Source organism: Falco punctatus (assembly GCF_963210335.1).
Source record: "Falco punctatus genome assembly, chromosome: 15".
In the NCBI taxonomy this organism is placed as follows: domain Eukaryota; kingdom Metazoa; phylum Chordata; class Aves; order Falconiformes; family Falconidae; genus Falco; species Falco punctatus.
Window position 1 is genome coordinate 2,328,631 of NC_137595.1, and position 20,543 is coordinate 2,349,173.

At 42.5% G+C, this 20,543-nt stretch overlaps 1 protein-coding gene across 2 annotated transcripts; it reads left to right on the forward strand.

Moving 5' to 3' along the window:
* The first annotated feature begins 2,578 nt into the window (after positions 1-2,578).
* On the forward strand, positions 2,579-18,992 carry TENT5D (terminal nucleotidyltransferase 5D). 2 transcript variants are annotated; one of them, XM_080366358.1, is made up of 3 exons: positions 2,579-2,698; positions 9,362-9,484; positions 15,880-18,992. In XM_080366358.1, the coding sequence occupies exon 3, from the start codon at positions 15,899-15,901 to the stop codon at positions 17,072-17,074; it is 1,176 nt and encodes a 391-aa protein (XP_080222484.1). In that variant the 5' UTR covers positions 2,579-2,698; positions 9,362-9,484; positions 15,880-15,898; the 3' UTR covers positions 17,075-18,992. The 2 variants fall into 2 exon arrangements, with proteins under 2 accessions (XP_080222484.1, XP_080222485.1); XM_080366359.1 differs by lacking the exon at positions 2,579-2,698 and having other exon boundaries at positions 6,065-9,484.
* Positions 18,993-20,543: the final 1,551 nt, after the last annotated feature.

Sequence of the window (20,543 nt, forward strand, 5' to 3'; positions counted from 1 at the left end):
TTGCTGACAAGAAATGTATTTATGTATATGTTAAGTGCCTTCTTGAGTTAGGGCCAAAGTAGGAGGAGGCAGCACCCATGCTTTAGAGAGCGTTTCCTGTACATCACATTGGCAGAAGACACCTGGCCTCAGAGGTTACTTTTAACATCCTCATTACCAAAACAAACAAAGTGCTCTGGGTGAAATCCCAGCTTTACTGAACTCAGCAGCAAAAGTCCCAGCAACCTCAGTGGCCCCAGGTTGTCATCATACAGACGTCTTTCTCCTTCATTCAGTGTCCTGCCACTTTTCAACTTGAAGAATATACTGCTGCCAGCCCAGTGATCATGTCCCTGGCCTGCCTGCCTGTGGCCATTCACAGCAGCCTGGTGACATCACGATGGAACAATATTTATATCCGCCTCTCTGAAAATGCGCAGATGTAAAGGCACAAATCCAAGAAAATCCAGCTCTCCCTGCCTGACATCGATTTATGTAGGTTCATCGGCCATTGAACATAAGCTTTTCGGTGTTTACTAAATGCGATTCCCTTACCCAGCCATACCATGGTGCTGGCAATTACCTAGTGATATAGAGTGAAGAAAAAAAGAACGACACGTAGTTTTTACTTAGCAATTCACTGTTTTCAAAGTGCAGTAGGACCATTAACTAATTAATTTGTCCAATTAATCATTCAATAGCTACATGCAATGGTTGGGCAGAGCTGTGGGCTTTGTCCTGGCACCAGCTGAGCATGTACAACCCGTCCAGTTCATCTCTCCAGCAGCGTGCTGCTTGTTCAGCGCCACTGGCCTCCAGCTCAGCTACGGTGGCCCAGAAACAGGCAACTGGAAAATACAGTTATTGTAGAGGAGAATTGGTTTGTGTTTGGAGTTTATGAGGATTTTTAAGTTACAAAAGTCTCATTACCTTTTTTCCCCCTATTCTGACAACTAGGAATATAAGTTAATACAGTAATAAACAATAAAGAACTAATAAACTAGTAAAATAATATAAATTAATTTAAACACTTTTCACAACTAGGAACACAAAATAACATTAACTAACATGGTGTCTATGACATAAAATGAAGTCAGCTCATGAGTGGGATTCTTTAATTGTGAAGTGCTTTGTAATTCCTGCAATTGCTCTTACCACTAGGTCCATAAAACTGTTTTCAAGTTAAAAGAAACATTGAAGAATGTTTTAAGGGTCCTAAAGAATAACAGCTGGTTTGGGGATTTTTATCTTAAACAAGGGTCGTATTTCATTGCTGTGGTTTCTTTTGAGATAAAAGGTTAAAATCTTGCTTTGGCGTAATCCCCAAGAGCCAGTCTAGAAGTATCTGGGTGCTGTAAGTTAGAGTACAGACACGGCTATTTAAGGTTATTATACATATTTGCCTATGATAAAATGCAGCTTAAAATACTTCCATAACCTTTTTTTGTCAAAGTATGCTCATTGTTATGAGTCACTGAGTACTAAATCTACACTTTTTTTCAAAAATAATCATGGCTTACCCATTTGGCATCATTTCTAAGAACAGTAAAGTAAATTATCTCTCATTTTAGTTCCGTGTGGTGGCAAAAAGCAAACTTTGACACCGTACAACAGCAAATACAAGGTATGTAGTATTACAGTGGCACGGAAATGACCAAAACCAGCACAAATGCCACAACCTCACCCTGTGCAGGGTTTTATTCCATCTAGCCAGTTAAATAATTGATCAAAGATAATACATTTTAGAAGCCTGCAGCAGTGGGGAAGCCTGGTGTTCTAAACCTTGGCAACTTCAGGTCTTCTTGCTGCACTTGTATCTAATGTGTGTGTGTATATATATATATATAGGCACAGTGTATCTATAGCCAGGTGAGGGGCTGACCTCAGCTGAGCCTTCCTGTTGTGCCTGTGACAGAAATGGTGAGGCCAAAACCTTACGGATCCCAAAATCAAACAACTTTTGTCCTGACGTTTCTTGGGGTGTTAATGAACGGCGATATGGGGCACCACAGACCTTCCTCACCGGGGTGCGGGGGTGCCGGGGCCCCTGCGGCGCTGCTGGCCGGGGGCTCTGGCCCTGCTGCCGGGGAGCAGGCAGTGGGCCGAGGGCCGGTGCAGGGCCCCGAGGGAGCAGGCGGTGGGCCCCGGGGGAGCAGGCGGTGGGCCTCCGGCCTCGGGCCGGTGCTGGGCCCCGGGGTCTCCGGCCCCGCTGCCGGGGAGCGGGCGGTGGGCTGAGGGCCAGTGCTGGGCCCCGGGGGGCCCCATCCCGCTGGCAGGGCAGAGCCGGCCGGTCGATGCGACCCCGCAGGGCCCGAGCCACCCGCGGGAACCCGCCAAACACAGCGTTCCCCCGCCGCCGGTGCCCCCGGCCTGCCCCGGCCTCCCCGCGGCGCGGCCCCCGGTGGGCGGCGGGCAGGGGGCGGCGGGGACGGGGCGGCCCCGGGGCCTCCCTGCGGCGCGGCCGCCCCCGTGAGGCGGCGGGCGGGAGCGCGGGCGGCGGGAGCCCCGGCGGCCCCTCCTCGGGTGCGTGACGCGCGTTGCCATGGCCACTGCTTTACGCTACAAGGGCCGGCGGAGGCGGGAGGGAGGGGCGGGCCGGGCCGCTTCAGCACCGGGGCGGCCGCGGACAGCAGCGGCGGCGGCCCCGGCTCGGCGGTGCCTCTGCCCCGCGGGAGCAGCGCCGGGGCCTGCGCTGGAGGAGCGGGCTCGGGCCTGCGCGGTGAGTGCCCCCGCGGGGAGCCCTGCGGTCCCCGTCCCCCGGCGGCCGGGCCGGCGGTGCGGGAGCCCGGCGTGCCGCGGCCCCCAGCCCCTCGGGGGGTCACGGGGCGGCGGGGGGGCCCGGCGGGCAGAGCCGCGCTGGGGCCGGGCAGCCGCCGGGCCGGGGTCCTCCCGCGGCGGTGGGTCGGGGGTGCCTGGGGCGGAGGGGGGGTTGTGCCGGTCGGTCCCCCCCGCGTCCCTTGGGAGCCGTCGGTCTGAGTTACAAAACTTTGTAAGAGCTGGAGCGGTCGGCTCGGGTCTGCCCCCCCGCCCGCCTGTGTGAGGCGTTTTCCATACAAACTTTACCAACTTATTGAAAAGAGCAGTTTGGCAGTTAGGCGGGGGGGGGGGGGGGGGGGGGGGGGGGCGTTTGTTGGCACGTCCTCCTACGGGCACTCATTGCCGTGGATCCTAAACATTTCTTGAATTTGGGGCAAGACCTGCCCCACCAAATTTATAGCAGACGGCAGGAGCGTAGTCTTTGGGGCTGGCTGTCCGATGACATGCCGGCAGCTCAGTCATCTCATCCAGGCAAAGCAGCCCTTCCTAAGGCTTTTTCAGGCCTTTTTGAGGGGTCCAGAGAGGGCCCCCCGTGTGCCCGGCGTGGGGGCAGAGCCTGGGGGTGGCAGCCGGCGAGCTGGGGTTCCTGCCCCAGCTGTGGGAGGGCTCTGCTTACGCCTGCCTGCAAAGCACAACTGGCTTCCAGCAACCCGGGGCCAGCATTCTGCGTCTTCCCAGCCAGGGAATCACTCTCCCGTGCTCCCTGCCTTCTCCCATCCGCAAGCATGTCTCTGATGCATCTGCTAAGCCACCGCAAATCTTTAACCGTATTCGTTATTCCATCAAAAAAAACATGCTTGGCTACACAGGCACACACATTGCCTTCCGCGTGCTGCGTTAACAATAATAGTTTGTTCATGGCTCTCATAAAAAGCAGCAAGGTAGGTATGAATAATGACGTGGATCACTGTTAAAGGCCAAGAAATGAATAAGTGGGAGTGGATCAAGAGCAGGGACTCACACTTCACGCTCTTGTGTTCTCCTTAGAGTCGGATGTGGCTTGTGTATGTCCCTTCCAGAAATGTAAAACCAATCCCCTTGTCCTTCCATCCTCCCATGTGCTGTGGCTGCCGCATCCCACAGTGAGGAGTAAGGGCTTTGTGTGCAGAGGGGAGAATAGCAGAGGCTGGATTATGTCTTCTGTCCTTATACCTTAGCCCTCTTGCATTCCCACAGCTTAGTTTAAAGAGGACAGCAATAATTTCCTTTAATTTGCAGTTACTGCAAACCTTTGACCTCACGATAGTGTTGCTTGCACGCCGTCCCTGCTCAGCTATGCATTACAGGCATAACTTTACAGCAAATTTAGTTGTGTTGCCTCATTAGGCATCAGACATACAGCACCGTGGTAAGGACTACGTTGTGCTCTGTAACGATTCAGCTGCCAGAGAGACATCTAAAGTCGACCCTTGTGAGCAAAGGCCTGAACTTAAATTCCTGCCCTGGAGAGCATATCACCAGCTACTGCTCAAGTTCAGAAGTAACTGCTGATGCAGTAGAGTCTGGTAATTTATGAATCCACTATAAATCAGGGAGAGATAAGCGGACAAAGTTCCTTGAAAGATCACATTGAAATCACATTGAGATTGAGTTATTTTGGAGAGTAAATTAAGCAGCATTTAGGCTGTCAGTGGAAATTGATTCTTTAATTAACGCTGCTTGAAGGATTGAAATTCTACACGTATTTTCAAAATGCTCCTAATTCAGATTAGTTTCATGGCCTTCCTAGTTCTGGGCTCTGAAGATCAGACTCTGTCCTCAGCTGCAGCTCCGGAACTCCTGGGTGTGAATCAGGGCTCCTCACAGCCAGGACGGGTTTGGTCCGTACCACCAGTGCTTGGCTGTAGCAAGGGGTGAAAATGTTGGTAGCTTGTGCTCTGCTTTGCCTTTTCCATTCATGCTGAGCCGCCCTTAGTGAGTCACCCTGACATTATTGACAGTGTTTGTTGCATTCCCAGTAGCTTGATAATCATCTGCGTATGGGGATGGAATTTGTCTTGCAGATTTAAGGCATGTGTCTTACACATCACACATATGTCTTACATGACTGTGTTTCACTCCCACTGGTTTTAATGGATGAAGCTTAATGGAACAGTTACAAGATCTGTAGGGAAACTCCAAGTCAAATTTCACCATGAATCTATAGGTAAAATGGAGTCAGGGATGGTCCACGCAGAGTGGGAGTGAGCTCCGAATTTATCTTCCTGAAGTCAGGTGCCCAGCCATGGACACTGGGCCAGTTCTGCTCTCATTTACAGTGGAACAATTTCTGGTTGAGGACTGAATTTATGCCATTGGGATTCAAACATAAATGTTTTGAAAGTTCTGGTCTGGCTTTTCCCTTTTGCTACCATGATCTTCACGCAAAAATAATTATTTAAAGCATTGTTACAGAATCTAAGATACCACAGGGAATCAGCAATGTACCTATTGCCTACTGCCATGCAGAATTAGAGGGCAGTACATAAAGGGAGAACATAGATAGCTGTAAAATCTGAGCATAATATTGAACATGGTTTCTTCATGTTGCACAATTGCTCACAGACAAAGCATCATTTAGCATTTTTTCTAGCCAAGATATTTTTGTGGCCCTAAAAACTGTTTCTTTCAGTACATATTAACAAAAGAATGGTTTACTTCCATAAAACATTACAAACTGGCACAGCAGATGTCAATTTATGTCAACATCAGCTGATTTTCTTCTCCATTACCCTTTCTGCCGGCTCTTTGCTTATCTAGCAGGTCCTGTCTTCTTGACATCCAATGTCACGTTGAATGTTTTTTCACATTTGGTGATAGAAAGCTTGACTCAGTCTTTCTCAAAAATCGGTGTCATCATCCACATGATGGTCATTATGCATTATTGATAGTGATGGAAAAGTCACGAATACACACATCTTTGCTGCAGGGCCTTAGCCTTTTTCTTTGGTCTATCATTGCTTTATCTTCTCTCTGCATTTTAGTAATAATGTCAACAGAGACATTTCATGCTGCCTTCACTACGGAGTAGCAGTACCCTGGTCCTGGTGCTGCAGCCATAATCCTTTTCCCTGAGGTAGCTGGAGTCGAGTTATGCTGTGTTTTACTTTACCACAGAACTCTAGAAAACATATCCTAGCTCTTACTTATGTAGAATTAAGAATAAAGTCTTGTACAGCAAATACTTTGAAGTTAATAAATAGGTCATGTATTTTTCCCCACTTTTACAATGTAACTCCTAAAATTGGGAAAATAACATCAAAAGGAAATCCCACTACTGTATTGTGTAGTCAGAGAATAACTTTCTAATTTAAGTATGGAAATAAGTCATAATAATATGAATTATATGTTAACATGATAAACACCAAGAGTAATTCAAGCGAGCAGTGGAAGACATAGTAATCTTTGAAAAGGACCCCAGCTTGCCCTCAGACACATTTTTGTGGGAGGTGCCAGCCAAGCCTGGTCCAGGATACAGAAGTTTTTTCCAATTCAATTTAAACTCATCACTTGCTGTAGCAGCCACAAAAAGCCCTTCCTCAGAGGGATCCTAGACTGCTTAACAAATCAACCTGGAGCCTGTGCCCAGGGTTCATGTCTTCTGCCATAAAATGAAAATAAATCTGGAGTGAAACAGGATAATTGCTTAATAGCAAATAGTTTTATGAAATAGGCAGAGCAGAGCAGGAGTGATGCAGAGAGGGCTTTATGGAACATGACTGCGTATGTCTTCAGCTTTCTAGCTCACCCCAAGGAAAACCCTCCAAATCCATCGTACTACTGTATGTACTATCAAAATCCACCCTCGGTACTTCAATGGCTCAGTACTGATTCAGAAGGGTTAAAAAAAAGCATCGCATTGATTGAATGAACTAAATGCAGCTTCCAGCAAGGCATAGCATTTTTGGATATGATCAGGAAAAAAAAAAAAAAGAAATCCATTCAATTTACTGTGTGTGTTTTGTTGGAACACTCAAAATAGACATGACTGCAAACCTGGCACTATCCTCCAATGCTTTCATGACCAAGGTGGTCCCACAAGACAGGTTCTTGGGAACATTCTGCCACGTTTGTAACTCACCGGGTCTCCCTTGGTGTAGATGAGGGGAGGAAGCCTCTGGAGAGTTTCTGAGGAAAGCCTTGACTTTGTAACGTCCTCTATCCCCTGAAAACAGCCCAGAATTAGGACTGTAATGGCACACTGCATAGCTCATCCCTCTTCCTCTGGCATTTGAAGGGGAGAGATAATTATGAAGATGGTTAATAGATGGAAAAGGAGGATTGTTTCATTCTTTACCTTGCCTGCTTTTGCTGCAGTTTAGTCATAATAATGAGAGTTTTTGATAAGTGAGCTTCAGATTGAGTCACTGGTATCTCGAGTGAGTAAATAGATTTTGGTATTAGACTGAGGAGCTAAGCAGAGCAGTCATGCGCTGCTCTTGGAAGCTGGCAGGCAGAGAGGGGGAGGCAAGCATCTCTGGAGAGGGGAGGGGATCCTTGGCTGTCGTTCTTGCTGACTTGGGGGAATCACCTTGACATGCCCTGGGTCAGCGGATAAGGTGTCCGAGCAACCTCCACACTCACTGAATCCCATGGGAGACGCTGTCACCCAATAGGTTTGGGGGTCAGTATGCCCCATGGTGGGACCTGGGAGTAGGCACACCCAAAAGCAGTGACCGACCAGGAACGTGCTCTCAAGCAGTATTTGTGGCACAGCGTGTCGGAGGGGGAAACCCAAGGCACAGAGTGATGCATTATCTCCTAGACCCTGCTGGTTCTCTTTATAGTCTTTCACTTGTTATACACAGAGACACAAGGGTAAAAGGCTTTGAAATTAGTTTGTTGGTGCATATCATCACAATTCAAAAATCCTGGAAACTATGAGTAGAGAATAATGAAATGATGCCTTTTTCCTGTAATGATGGAGCCAATAAAAGGCAGCCATTGAGAATAATGTCCCAACAGCCGAAGCACTTCATCAGTCTCAGCTGCTGCTTTTATGAACATATTATATAATAATGGTTGTTCTTCTACCAAAGAAAAAGAAAAAAAGCTCTCTCTCCTTCCCCTAAATATCACCTGGGGAAGCCATTAATTCTACTCTGCTGTTAATCTATACTATCATGATGATATATCCATTAATGGATATCATATATCCATTAAACCTTCCACCCCTGCACAGAAAGAAATATCAATTGTTCATTGTTAAAAAGAATTTTGTATTTCGGTGGGGTTTTTTTAAGTAACCGATTATATATTTGTCTGACTTTTCCTCCAGGCAGCCAGACTCCACATGCTGAGACTCTTTTATCTAAGCAGTCCAGAACCTCTTTTCTTTGCCATTGAAGACACAACTGGCTTCTCACTTTCAGGCTAACCAGAGCCTTGCCCTTGCAGACTTAACCCTTCATTCCCAGCTGTAAACATGAGCCATCGCTGCACAGATTTGAGGAGCAAGTCAGGAAACATTCATTCCTTCAATTAGTAGCCCATCAAGAGTTGGAAAGCAAATGAATGCTGTAGACAGGTCCTGGCACAGGAGACAGGTTCTCACAGAGTGAGGAAAGCAGGTACTGGGTTTCTGGCAGCAGTAAAGTGGCATACTCAGTGATAAATATCTCACTGCTGTAGCATGGAGGAAAAATCCATAATATTCTTAATAAAAAGAATAATAGAGTCCGTAGCTCCTTGGGCTATCATTTCAGCTTTTCCTGCAGGTTATGCATATATTTACACTCAAGTCATACTTATAAAGTTATCTTTACTCAGAAGGAGCTATACTTTCAGCATAGAAGTTGAGGTTGAGGAACATAACTCAGCAACAAGGAGTAAATTCACATTCACAAATCAGGCAGTGGACAGAGCCCTCCTCGGGATAGTTAAGGAACCTTGGGTAGGTGTTGTGCACTTTGTCGGAAGGGGTGCTGGAATGGAGGTCTTTGAAGGAAAGCCTTGAAAAGGCTACCTAGCTGTCAGCATGTCTTCGAAATGAGAAACAAAAATGTAAAAGTGCCTTTATGATAGATGGGATTACTTGCAAAACATAGCTGTAATTCCTGCATAGCCAGTCAGTGGGCCATTCAGTGCGTGGAGATTCCAGCAACAGGCTGAAGAATCCTGCGCTTACTGTAAACGGACCAAGAACCTAGTCTGCCAGGAAACAAGACCTTCCTGTCATCTGCATGCATTTTTAGAAAGCTTATGAAGCCACTATGCAATTCATAATGTTTAATTTTGCTGAGTTGTTATTAGTTCTGGTTTTTTATATGATTCCACTGTGTCCCTGCTAAGTTGCATGCCTATTGATAATATTAAATTCTTCTTCAAAATCCCACAGAGAAAATAGTAAGTTTGTTAACATTTTTACTTACAGGGAATTATGTATGACCTGAAACCCAGAGTCTTTATAAGCACTTCTGTGCCTTTCCACTGCTTTTACCTTATCATTTCCAACTTAAAAGGCTATTGTTATGACTGCAGGACTGCCAAGTTGTAATGCATGATTTATTATGTACAGCAGGTGACTGGTAGTTAACATTTCTCTCAAAATGAATGTTATTGTTGTTGGTCTTTTTTTTTCCTGCAGCTTTCCCTGGGAGGTTCATGTTTTTGTCAGTGACAAGATGACAATTCATATTTTTACCAAAGGATCCAGTGAGTCATCCTATTAACTCCGCTGAAATACATGCTTGCCAATCGTCCTGCCACGGTAGGTCTGTGGGATGTGGCATTCTCTCTGGAAATGTTATTCAGGATGTCCGTAGTCTGCATTCGGTAGTACAAATCATCTTTACCTCAAGCAGTAACTTCTCAGTGATGACCACAGCCACAAATAGACAAAATATTGCATATCATATTTTTTTTTTAAGTTATTACAGTATTTTAGAGCAAATGAGAAGATTGACCGTGCCTAATACCATGCTATTTACGAGGGCTTGGTTTGTTCGAACCTGGAGGCCACTTAAGAAGGAACCTCATGTGTTGTGGGAACCAATACAAAGTCATGATACATCTGGCCTTGAAAATGTTGCTGCGAGGGGACCCACATGCGGCTAAGAACGAGTGTACCATGAGTCATGATGGAAAAAACTGACATCCAAAAAGCCCCAGATCTCCAGGATGATATAATGTGGAGTACGTATTTGTACCGGTTGCCCAAATTAAACTCCTGAATTATTTTGTCCCTCCTGAGAACTCCCAGCCCATCAACCCAATATCCTGTACCATTCCAGTAGAGGTGTAGGCTGCTCGGTTCCTTCTCCCAGCGTTGTGCTGTAGGAGGGTATGGCTGCCCTTGGGTTGTACTGCTCTGCACATCATTTTTATCTGGGAGAAAGGCTGGTGCAGGCTGGTACATGACTCTGGTGCTTTTCGCCATTCCTTGGGTTGGCTTTAAGAAAAGGTAGGATACATTTTGTGTTGATAAAGTCTCTCTTTTCCTGCTTACTTGTTCTGCCCTTGAAGGTGATATTCTGTGTCATAGTCCAAGCAAACTGGTTTCTGCTTAAGTGTATTTTGCACACCATGCAACCTTATCTCACAGGAGAAGAGCATATGGCCTTGAGTTATTTGTTATTTCAGGATAACTAGATGGTAGCTGTACTGAAAACTTATGGCAACTCATGCGTTACCTCATGGTAACAGGATAAATAAACAGTATCTTCACTGCATGCATTAACATTAATGGAAGGAAAAACTCATGAAAAACACTGTCAAACCAGTTTAAATATGTCCTCATTTAGGATGCCCCAGATGCTTTACTGCTTCTACTTGTCTCATACACCTTTAAATTATGACTCGGACGCCTTACATATTTGACATTCTTGCCTTCAGAGCTTAGGTCAGCTGCAGTCCTTAAGTCAGTGAGCACGCAAAATACTTTTTAAAGTCTGGCTTAATAGAAAAATGTATCTTTGAACTAAAATAAAGCTTTAGCAAGATATTGTGGAAGTCATTAGTGATACATATAATGTGAATGCAGCAAAAGCAATACGGAGATGTAAGAAGAGAATTGCAATAGTTACTTTGAGCACCTCTGGGGTAACACCCAAAAGTAAGGCACTACGGCAGCTGACAAGATATTTTGCTTTATCTGTAAAAGGTCCCTTCACAACCGATTTCAAGTGCAAAGCAGAGACAATTGGAGCATTAAAGTATTCCATATAATTGTTGCAAAACAGGTAAATAAGGGAGTAGATAAAAGCAAAGGGAAGAGAATGGGCCTAACACAGCTGCACAAAAACTGTTTTGGATGTATTCTTGAGATGGCTTGAGAATGCCAGAACATTGCAAACCCTTTGAAAATACTCTGAAACAACATTCTAGGGTATATAAAAAGAGAATCTAAACAGTTTATTGGTAAAACATGAGCTAAGTTTGATGAGACTGTCCTCTAGACTGTAAGTATCTGTTTCTGTGAAAGTTGTGTGGAACATGAAAGCTATCATTAGCACGGCAGATTAAATTATGTTAATTAAATATTCATTCAGACATAGAGCCCGATCTGGTTTTATTTTTTTGAAGCAGCTGATGCATGGCAGTGCTAAGAGGTGGTTAACTAAATCTTTCAGCATCATTGTAAAACCAAATTCACACTCGTTTGGTCCAAACCCTGCTGAAGAAAATTAGACCCTCTGATTTCAATATAAAAATAAATAGTAAGAATTAGCAAAACTGTGTTTAATGATCCTACAGTAACTAAATATTTTTCCACATCACAACCACTTCACCAGCTGAAGGTGACCACTCAAGGACAAGTTGGAACTTGAATGAGGGAAATATTTTTCTAACCTTATAATAAGGATAATATATCACGAAATTTGGCTAGGTCTGATTGATCTTATTCTGTGCTTCTCTAGCCAGTATATGTAAAAGAAAACACCCTGAAAACTACTTCTCCTCATCACTTTATCTAGCAGAGATCTTAAATCAGGCAGGATTCAGGGTCCGCTGCAGTTTATAGTAACATTTTAAATCCACAGTGAAAAAACTAAGACAAATCAATAGGAGAGAGTCTCAATAAGTTACGAATACTGATAAACCAAGGGGAAAACCCCCTTTTTTTCAATACACAGTTTCAAAGACTGACTGTTCCTCTCACTGCCACAGTGCCAGTGTTTATGCAGCCTTCCATTTGCCTGTGCCTAGACTTTAAGATAGGAAAACACTGTGAAACACATGAAACACTTTTAGGTATCCATGTGGAAGAAGTTGAAGAACAATTCTTTTGACAGGGTGCAGTAGGGCAGACTGTGAAGGCTGGGGCTGGGGGTGCCGGTGAGTAACAGCTCTCCAAGCCTGTGTCACGTATATAGGTACCCTGAACGGCATAACGCTGCTGCCGGCAAAGGGGCAGCGAGGTATAGCTGCCTCCAGGGATCACCCTCCATTGCAAACATCACCAATTCCCAAAGAATGAAGCAATTTTCAAGCTTCTTTTCCCATTAACTGACCCAACCGCGGCACTCACTTGGGTTTGGCTTCATCTGGCTGCTGTGGTCACGTGCAGTGAGGTGCCTTCCCTTCATCCCTTGGTCTCTCTTCTTTTACACAATGCTTTGACTAATCGTAGCCTCAGTACTGCTGCTGATTTATTTTAACTGAGGCTTACTTGCATTAATAATAACAACTCCTGGCGTTAGCCTGAGCACCTTGGTAAATAAATTTACCACCATTTTAAGAAATAAGGTTCCTAATGACTATAAAATTGCTTGTTGCCAGACAAGAATAAGGAAAAGTACAAGAGAAAGTTCTTCTAGGAAAGTGCAGCATTATGTACCGAGTTGCAAACTGGAAGCAAATCGGTAAATAATAATAAAAAAGCTCATTTAGATTAATAAATTAATCTGTAGATTAATTATATTCATGCCAACTTAATTCCTGGTTTTCCTATGACATTTTCCTTACTTGTCCAAGTTGAAGGCATTATTTCAGCACAGAATTCTTAGTATATATCATAAGACATTAATGCTGAGGCTTTGAATTCACAAAGCATCACTGAATTCTCCAGGAATCACTTTAGAGAAATGACATTTTGATGTATGACTCTTCAACACAAAAGAAGTATTTACTGACATTACCTTTTCCTGTCATTTTTAAATCTTAGTATATTGCAATAAAATCTGAAATAACTAAAGCCATATAGCAATAAAGGAAGGATTTCTAAGCTTATTTAGGGATACTTGCACCTTCTAACTTTCAAAAAGTGTTTGAAGAGGGTCCCTCTGCTAAAAAAGTGGATTGAATTTCAACATTCCCTTCTCTAAGCCCTTTCTTTTGCATCACAGAATTAACCTTGAAAAGCTCTCTCAAAGTTTTGCAATATCAGACAAATCACATAACCAAAACTGTATATAAATATATGTCTATATACTGTATATAATTACATACTGTGTGTAACTCCCAACTTTGGTCCTGATTTAGCCAAATTTTAAAGCAGGCATTTAGCTTCAAACATACGGTTAGTTCCATTCTTTGTAACGAGGCAAGAAAGGTGCTTGAAATTATGTATGTTCTTGATTAGCTTACTTGGGAGCTGAAACTGTAGTAGAAGTATATGAAAAATAGCTCATTTGTCAGTTCACAAGTTACTTGAAATTATAAAATATTCCAGAATGTGCAATCTGGAGGCGAGGGAAGGAAAATGTATGACAACGTACATATGTAGTGACTACTGATTAAGAAACAACAGTGTAGACTTTTTGGAAGTGTTATTACTCAATATGATTTCACTTTATTTTTATTCTTGAGCTTTAGCTGAAAAAATATGTTTTAGCCATCTGTCTGCAAAAGCGTTTCTCAATGTTTCAATAGTTTGTTTGCAGGGGTGGCCAATACCCGAAAGTCACTTCTTCCCTGCAGCTGGTGACTCACTGAGCTGTTTCAGATCCCACCTGAACACCCGAGTTCCGCATCCCCATTCTTCAGTCCCTCCAAACTCCAGCTTTGCATCAGCGTGGCTGGGAGACACAGCTCTGTCTGAGAAACAGTCTGCCTACAAGGGATTTCATAGTTTTTCTGTGGAAAATAGATTATAAAGTTCAGTGGCATAGTAGAATTCCCATCCTGTTTGTATGCAGTATTAAGGAATACAGTGATCTTTATTTTTGTATTCTTTTTAGGTGCGCAAGTAGTGTTTCAGCAGCAATGATCTAAACCCCCTTGCTATGTTACAAATACTTTATTGCAATTGTTTTAAAATAATTTTTAGTTTCCCTGAGTTCTTTCTGAACTAAGCTTACACAAACCCAACAGAAATACTCTCAAAACAAGCCTTAGCTAACACACGCAACATTAAGGAGAAAGCAAAATTATGTTTGTGCAGGAGAAAGAAATTCCTTTCAGTAAGCAAAGTTGTTTTCAGTGCCTGTACCTCCATCTATAAGCTGTGTAAACTGCAGCTTCCCATGTGTTGGGGATGTTCACATCTGACTGCAGAGAGTAAAGAAATGCTTCAAATAACTGTATTGACTAAAGAGTTTTTGCTCTCTGGAGCGATGAAGAAAGGTCCTGCTATGTCCAGAAGCATTCTCTTCCTTCACCTGTAGCTCAGAGCAGCAAACACAACTTCAGACTGCATGCACCGAAGCACAGCAGCCCAGGCATGCAGGTTAATCGAAAAGTTACCAGTAAATCACAGTATCCGCCTGTGAGTTATGCGGATTATGAAAGAGTATTGAAAATGGCATGATAGGATTCAGCAATAAACCTTTCTGGTTTAACCGCCTGAGCGTTAGCTACCTGAAAAGAACGGAGGAAGCGTAAGCAGGCAAAAGGGGGCACAGCATGAAATGATGCCCAGGAGTTCTGGAAGTGTTGTAGCCCTCTGACCTGTTTCTCTTCTGTAACACTGACGTTAATGTCAGGAGACAGTAAGATGGAGATCTGCATATTTCATTACGCCTTGGACACCTAATGCCCAACAATGTTTTGCTTCTTTGTAGTTCCTTAAATGCACTTCTTATTTACTAACTGTAATCACACCTCATTGCATAAATGTATGATTGTGTTTAATTATATTCACAGTACACACCAATACAATTTTAAAAAATCAAACATGCAGATTCCCATTACAAAAATTTAATTAAACTAGAGTTTTTGTATGATAAATTAGAAACATTTTAAAACCAATGTGGAGGGGTTTGCACCTTTTTTCCCTCCTCGTTGTAAAAAGTAAATAAATTATCCATGCTAAGGTCTATCTTATATAAAAGGATATAGTTTTAAGCTGAGGAATTTCAGAGCCTGAGCTTCATCCCATTCAATTCATTTTATATATACTTTTATATATATATACAATATTTTGTTCTATAGGTGCTTCTTTCCATGCTTTCTTGAGAAGTTGTTGGAGTGTCAGTGCAGACTGGAAGGATTTTTCTTATTGGCTCTGCAAACCATAACTTGCAGCGTTGGTAATTAACGTAGTAACATGGTAAATGGCTTAGAAGAAAAAGATTTTGCCTCAGAATCACAGTAGAAACAGCTTAACAATTATCGGATAACCAGTTCTTAAACCGCAACAAGTGGTACTAAAGGATGTGTGTGTGTAGGTGATCCATAGAGACTCAAGTACACCCAAGGCATATGGCTAGGTAAACAATGAGCATGCTGCACCATTCCTGCTTTAAAAATAAAACAACAAACTTCCTGGTCTTTCAGTAGTTTCAAGTATGGAAATCACTGAAGATAAAGGGAGATTTCTAGGCAGGACAGAAAGAACAAATCTGCTCATTTTAGCTCTTCATAGTGAAATAATGTATTTGGAGTTTCATTATAGCTACCAAGTATTTCACGTTATTAACCTTTGAGTAGCTTTAGATCAAGTCTATATGGTTTACTGCATTTACTTTGAGTCATAGTTTATACAATGACAATGGTTTCTCAGCAGGATTAAAACCCAAGTACATTAAAATTCAGTTAAAGTCCTGTGACAAGTGCAGTGGTTGACTCAGACCGTTAACTGGGATTGTGTCTCTGGAAAATGAACTGCTTTGTCACTGCGCTGGGGAAGGAAGATACATGTTTGTTATAACCGAGTGAGATGTCAGGCGCTCTCATATTTGAGCAAGTTCTAACATTTCTCTCTTAATTTCTGTTTCTCCCTAGTTAGCCAACCGACATCACGATGACTGAGGACTTAGGCCACAGATTCAGTAGTCTCACCTGGGATCAGATTAAAATCCTGGATCAAGTTTTAGCTGAGGTCATACCTATTCATGGCAGAGGAAATTTCCCAACACTGGATGTAAAGCCGAAGGATATTATTCATGTGGTAAAGGAACAGCTCATTGAAAAGCAAATCAATGTTAGAGATATCCGCCTGAACGGTTCGACAGCCAGTCACATCCTGGTAAAGCAGAATGGAACCAGTTACAAGGACCTAGACATCATTTTCGGGGTGGAACTTCCAAGTGAGCTTGAGTTCCAGATTGTTAAGGAAGCAGTTCTTAATTGCCTATTGGACTTCTTGCCAAAATGTGTTAATAAAGAAAAAATCACTGCTCAGACCATGAAAGATGCCTATGTGCAGAAGATGGTCAAAGTCTCCACCGACCACGATCGCTGGAGCCTCATCTCACTGTCGAACAACAGCGGCAAAAATGTAGAATTAAAGTTCGTCAACTCACTCAGACGGCAGTTTGAGTTTAGCGTGGACTCCTTCCAAATCATCCTGGACTCCATCCTGAATGTTTACAGGGCAACAGATTGCAAACTGACAGAAGACTCTCACCCCACTGTCATCGCCGAGAGTATGTATGGAGACTTCAACGAAGCAATGGACCACTTAAAATACAAGCTGATTTCCACAAGGAACCCAGAGGAAATCAGAGGAGGTGGCCTCCTGAAGTACAGCAATCTCCTGGTTCGTGACTTTAAGCCAGCAGATGAGGCTGAAATTAAATCTCTGGAACGTTACATGTGCTCCAGGTTTTTCATTGATTTTCCAGATGTTGCTGAGCAGCAAAGGAAAATTGAGTCATATCTGCGCAACCATTTCATTGGAGAAGAGAAAAGCAAGTATGACTACTTGATGACTCTGCGTGGAGTTGTAAACGAGAGCACAGTCTGTCTCATGGGACATGAACGAAGACAAACTCTGAATATGATCACAATTCTGGCTTTAAAAGTGCTCGGAGAACAAAATATCATCCCAAATGCAGCCAATGTAACCTGCTATTATCAGCCTGCTCCGTATATCAGTGACAGAAACTTCAGTAATTACTACATTGCTCACGGACAACCACCTGTCATCTACCAGCCATACCCATTTCACATACAAATACAAAGCAGCATGGTTTAGGGACACAGTAACCTCCTCCGCACTTACACTCCTCTCTCTTTCCAGTTCTCTTCGTAATGAAGGCCTCATTAAAGCAAGCGTTATCATCACTTTTTATTTAAGGACATTTTTGTGCAAGTTGCCAAAGTTATTTGGTTGAGCAATGTCTAAACCACCCTTAAGCAGATCGTAAAATAAGTGAAACAGCTGTCATTCATTAAGTATTTATACCCCTACATGTATTTGGGCTATACATTATTTCTTTTTCAATGAAAAGAGAAGGATATAAATTATTCTAATTTTATAAAATGAAATGCACTAAGTTCTGGGTTCTAAAAAATTCTTAGGCAAAATTTAAATAGTGTAAACGAAAAACTAAAAATTAAGCCAATAAAATACCTCTCAGTAGAAATACCTGATTTTCAAAGTGCTCGTGTTCTGGGTACACTAAAGTAGACCATCCATCAGTGACACCCATGCAGGTCAGCAACATTTATTTGCAGCACATTTTGAAAATACACGTTGATGGGCTGTCTGTTGGTGGCTTGAGCTCTGCTTTACAGGCTCTGGTCTGATCACTCTTCAGGTCCAGTTAGAGGTGTGAGGTCCCTCTCCTCACCAGCGTACTGTTTAGTAATGGTTAGCAGGAAACACCCCTACCAAGAGCAGACTCAGACTTTTTCTGTATCCAAAATTTCCACTCATGTGAGTGAGAGATTTGGGTGCACAAGTACTGCAGCACTGGACCCCAGGATCTGCCTCACAGATACTGAAAGTTGTAAGAGATGCAAGTATTCTGATTAAATTGGTCTTGGAAAACAAGGGAATAGAATGAGAAAGAAGGTGAAAATTGAGCAAATAGGGCTTGCTTTCTATTGTTCATTTGTTATTGATCAGAGATACTTTAATGCATAATAAGCAGAGTTGGGAAAAAAACACCAACCAAAAAGCCCAGGACTGTGTTGTTTTTAGGTGAATTAAAACAAATCCTTGGCAGTGGCATTTGAAAAAATGTTTTGTACTAGCAATGTCCTGTATATGTTTAGATACCTGCACACATACACTAGTAGCAAATGAAGATTTCTCTTATGATCAGGAAGTAAAACATTAGTTACAGGTTTTTGTGCGTGTGTTTACCAAAGATAAGTTATAAACATGTCACATAAGTGCCTCCCTGTGCCAGTTGCTCCATGAAAGTCGTAATGCTGTTGGCCATCGTGCTAGAGAGCTCCTGAATTACGGAAAGGGAAACATATGCCCTTGGTACTCCACCAATGGGTTGCAAACTGCTCGTAGTGCTGAAGGTCAGAGAGCTGTGCACTGTTCCCTTCAGTCTGGGCAGGTTTGGGACGGGTGGGTCTAAGCTGTTCTCACTGAAACCCTCTGGCTTAGATGCTGAATGCGGTACAAGAAGGAATGGTGTGAAAAGGAGGTTTAGAACGGATGCGGTTGGAAAATGGGAACAGCCAACTGGAAATGCAAGCAGTAGAGTTTCTTACATCTGATGCTTAATGTGTGGCTATGTCCTACTACGAGCTCATTGCTGGTACATCACTGTATGTCCTCATCCTCCTCGTGTTTAAAAGAATTGACTGCATTTTGTCTACTTACAGCAGGTGTCAGGTCTTAGAAATTTCTTCTACTTTGGTAAGAAAGTTTGATTGATTTTACACAGAAATATTCTACATACCACTATTTCAAATGACACATTTCCAAAATTTCTAAGGTCTACGAAGACCTATTGCCAGTGAAATGTAGCTTTCCTTTTCCCCATTTTATACCTGTAAGTAGAACAAAGAGCTGTTTGAAGGAAGCTTTGCTGACCATCACTAAAGCAAACTCTTTTCTGTAAAATACAGTGCAAAAAACCCCCGACATTTTTGCAACATGAGAAGGCTATACTAATCTCCTTGGAAGCTGATTCATTTTGTGATGTCTTTCACAATTTTTCAAGTATGTCCAATTCTGTGTCTAAAAGCACACTTTATTTCACTTCCACTAGTAATTTTCATTGGATAAACTGTATTTAATAAAATGGGCAATTCTAATTGCTGTGTTATCAGATATGCTAACACTATATTTGCATATAAGCACTTCTAGGGAATTTCCTCTCACAGGAGCAAAATGGAGTGGAACATGGTGGATTCATTATGTTTTTTAAATTGAACTGTTTAGATTACAAAGGCAAACTTTAGTTTGGTGTTTGCCAAACTAAATAGCACTGTGAAATTCTGGAAGAGCCTTATGCTGGTTATGTCCCTGCTAATGAAAGCTGGACTGGGCACAGATGAGATTAGCGATGAACCTGTGGGAGTCAGGCATCCAAATGACTTGAGTTTCAGGAGGAACTGGGCTCCTACATGCCCTGAATTTGTTTTAAAATCTCTAGTCCATTTACATTGCCCTGTGACCTTAACATAGTGTAGCCACATCAACTTGTTACTCCCCCACTCCTGATTTCCTTGCTTGCTGGGTGGAGAAATGGGTTGATGTCAAGGACTGGGAAACTGATCAGCCAAGAAGGAGCATTTTCAACATGTCATGTATAGCCAACGATCCGTTACCTGGAGAAAACTTCAAAAAGCTGTTTTTTAACCACCAAGTAGAAACAGGTATCACCCTGTATAAAGGACTATAATCCTTTTTTCAATCAGATATTGTGGAAAGTATCAGGAATGGTGAACTAGCTCTGGTTTTGTATAAACTAGCCTGTCTGCTTGTACAGAAACTGTTTATTTATTTATATATATATATATATATATTTATATATATATATATATATTCCGTTACGTCACTGGTTATACATCCAGGTTAGGTAAGGAAGGACTCAGCCGAGGTCCATGGAGTTAGTGGGAAGAACCCACCTGATGGTAATGGGCTTTGTGGGGGACCCCAGAAAAGAATAAAGGACTTACATGGGTACCTAGAGGTAAAGGTACGAAGACATCAATATGCAAAAATGTCTCAGGTATAAATAAACCCTTTAAATTTATTGAAAAAGGTCTTGTATTTCTTACCTAGAGGTAGTTCCATTTTGAAGGTTAAGTAAGGTTTATGATTTTGTATATGCTTACATATATAAAATCTCACATATCTACACATACACTGGCAATTAACAAAATCTAATGGTTTTAACTATTTCCTTCCAAATGTTTTATTGATACCTGGCAGCAGTATTTGACCTGGAGATTCTTTTTTTCCCAAAGTCATAGTGATTCTGTAATCTAATATTAAAAAGGGGATGATGTATAGACTGCTGCTTGCAAAACATTGGTATCAATATGTAAGACGAAATATTGTAACCTCTTATCCAGTTGTTACTGATTTCACTATGTGCAGATATAAATCTGTAAAGAATTGAGAGTTTTCTCAGTACCGTTCTCCTGAGCTTCATGTTTGCATTATAATTATATCTTGTTAAAATCTGTTCAATAATTATAATACCTGGAAATTGTAATGCTGATTTTATTTAATCACATAAAACTTCTTA

Bases quoted from the DNA above. Each gene is read 5' to 3' on its own strand.
- TENT5D (XM_080366358.1), top strand. From the start codon at position 15,899: ATGACTGAGGACTTAGGCCACAGATTCAGTAGTCTCACCTGGGATCAG.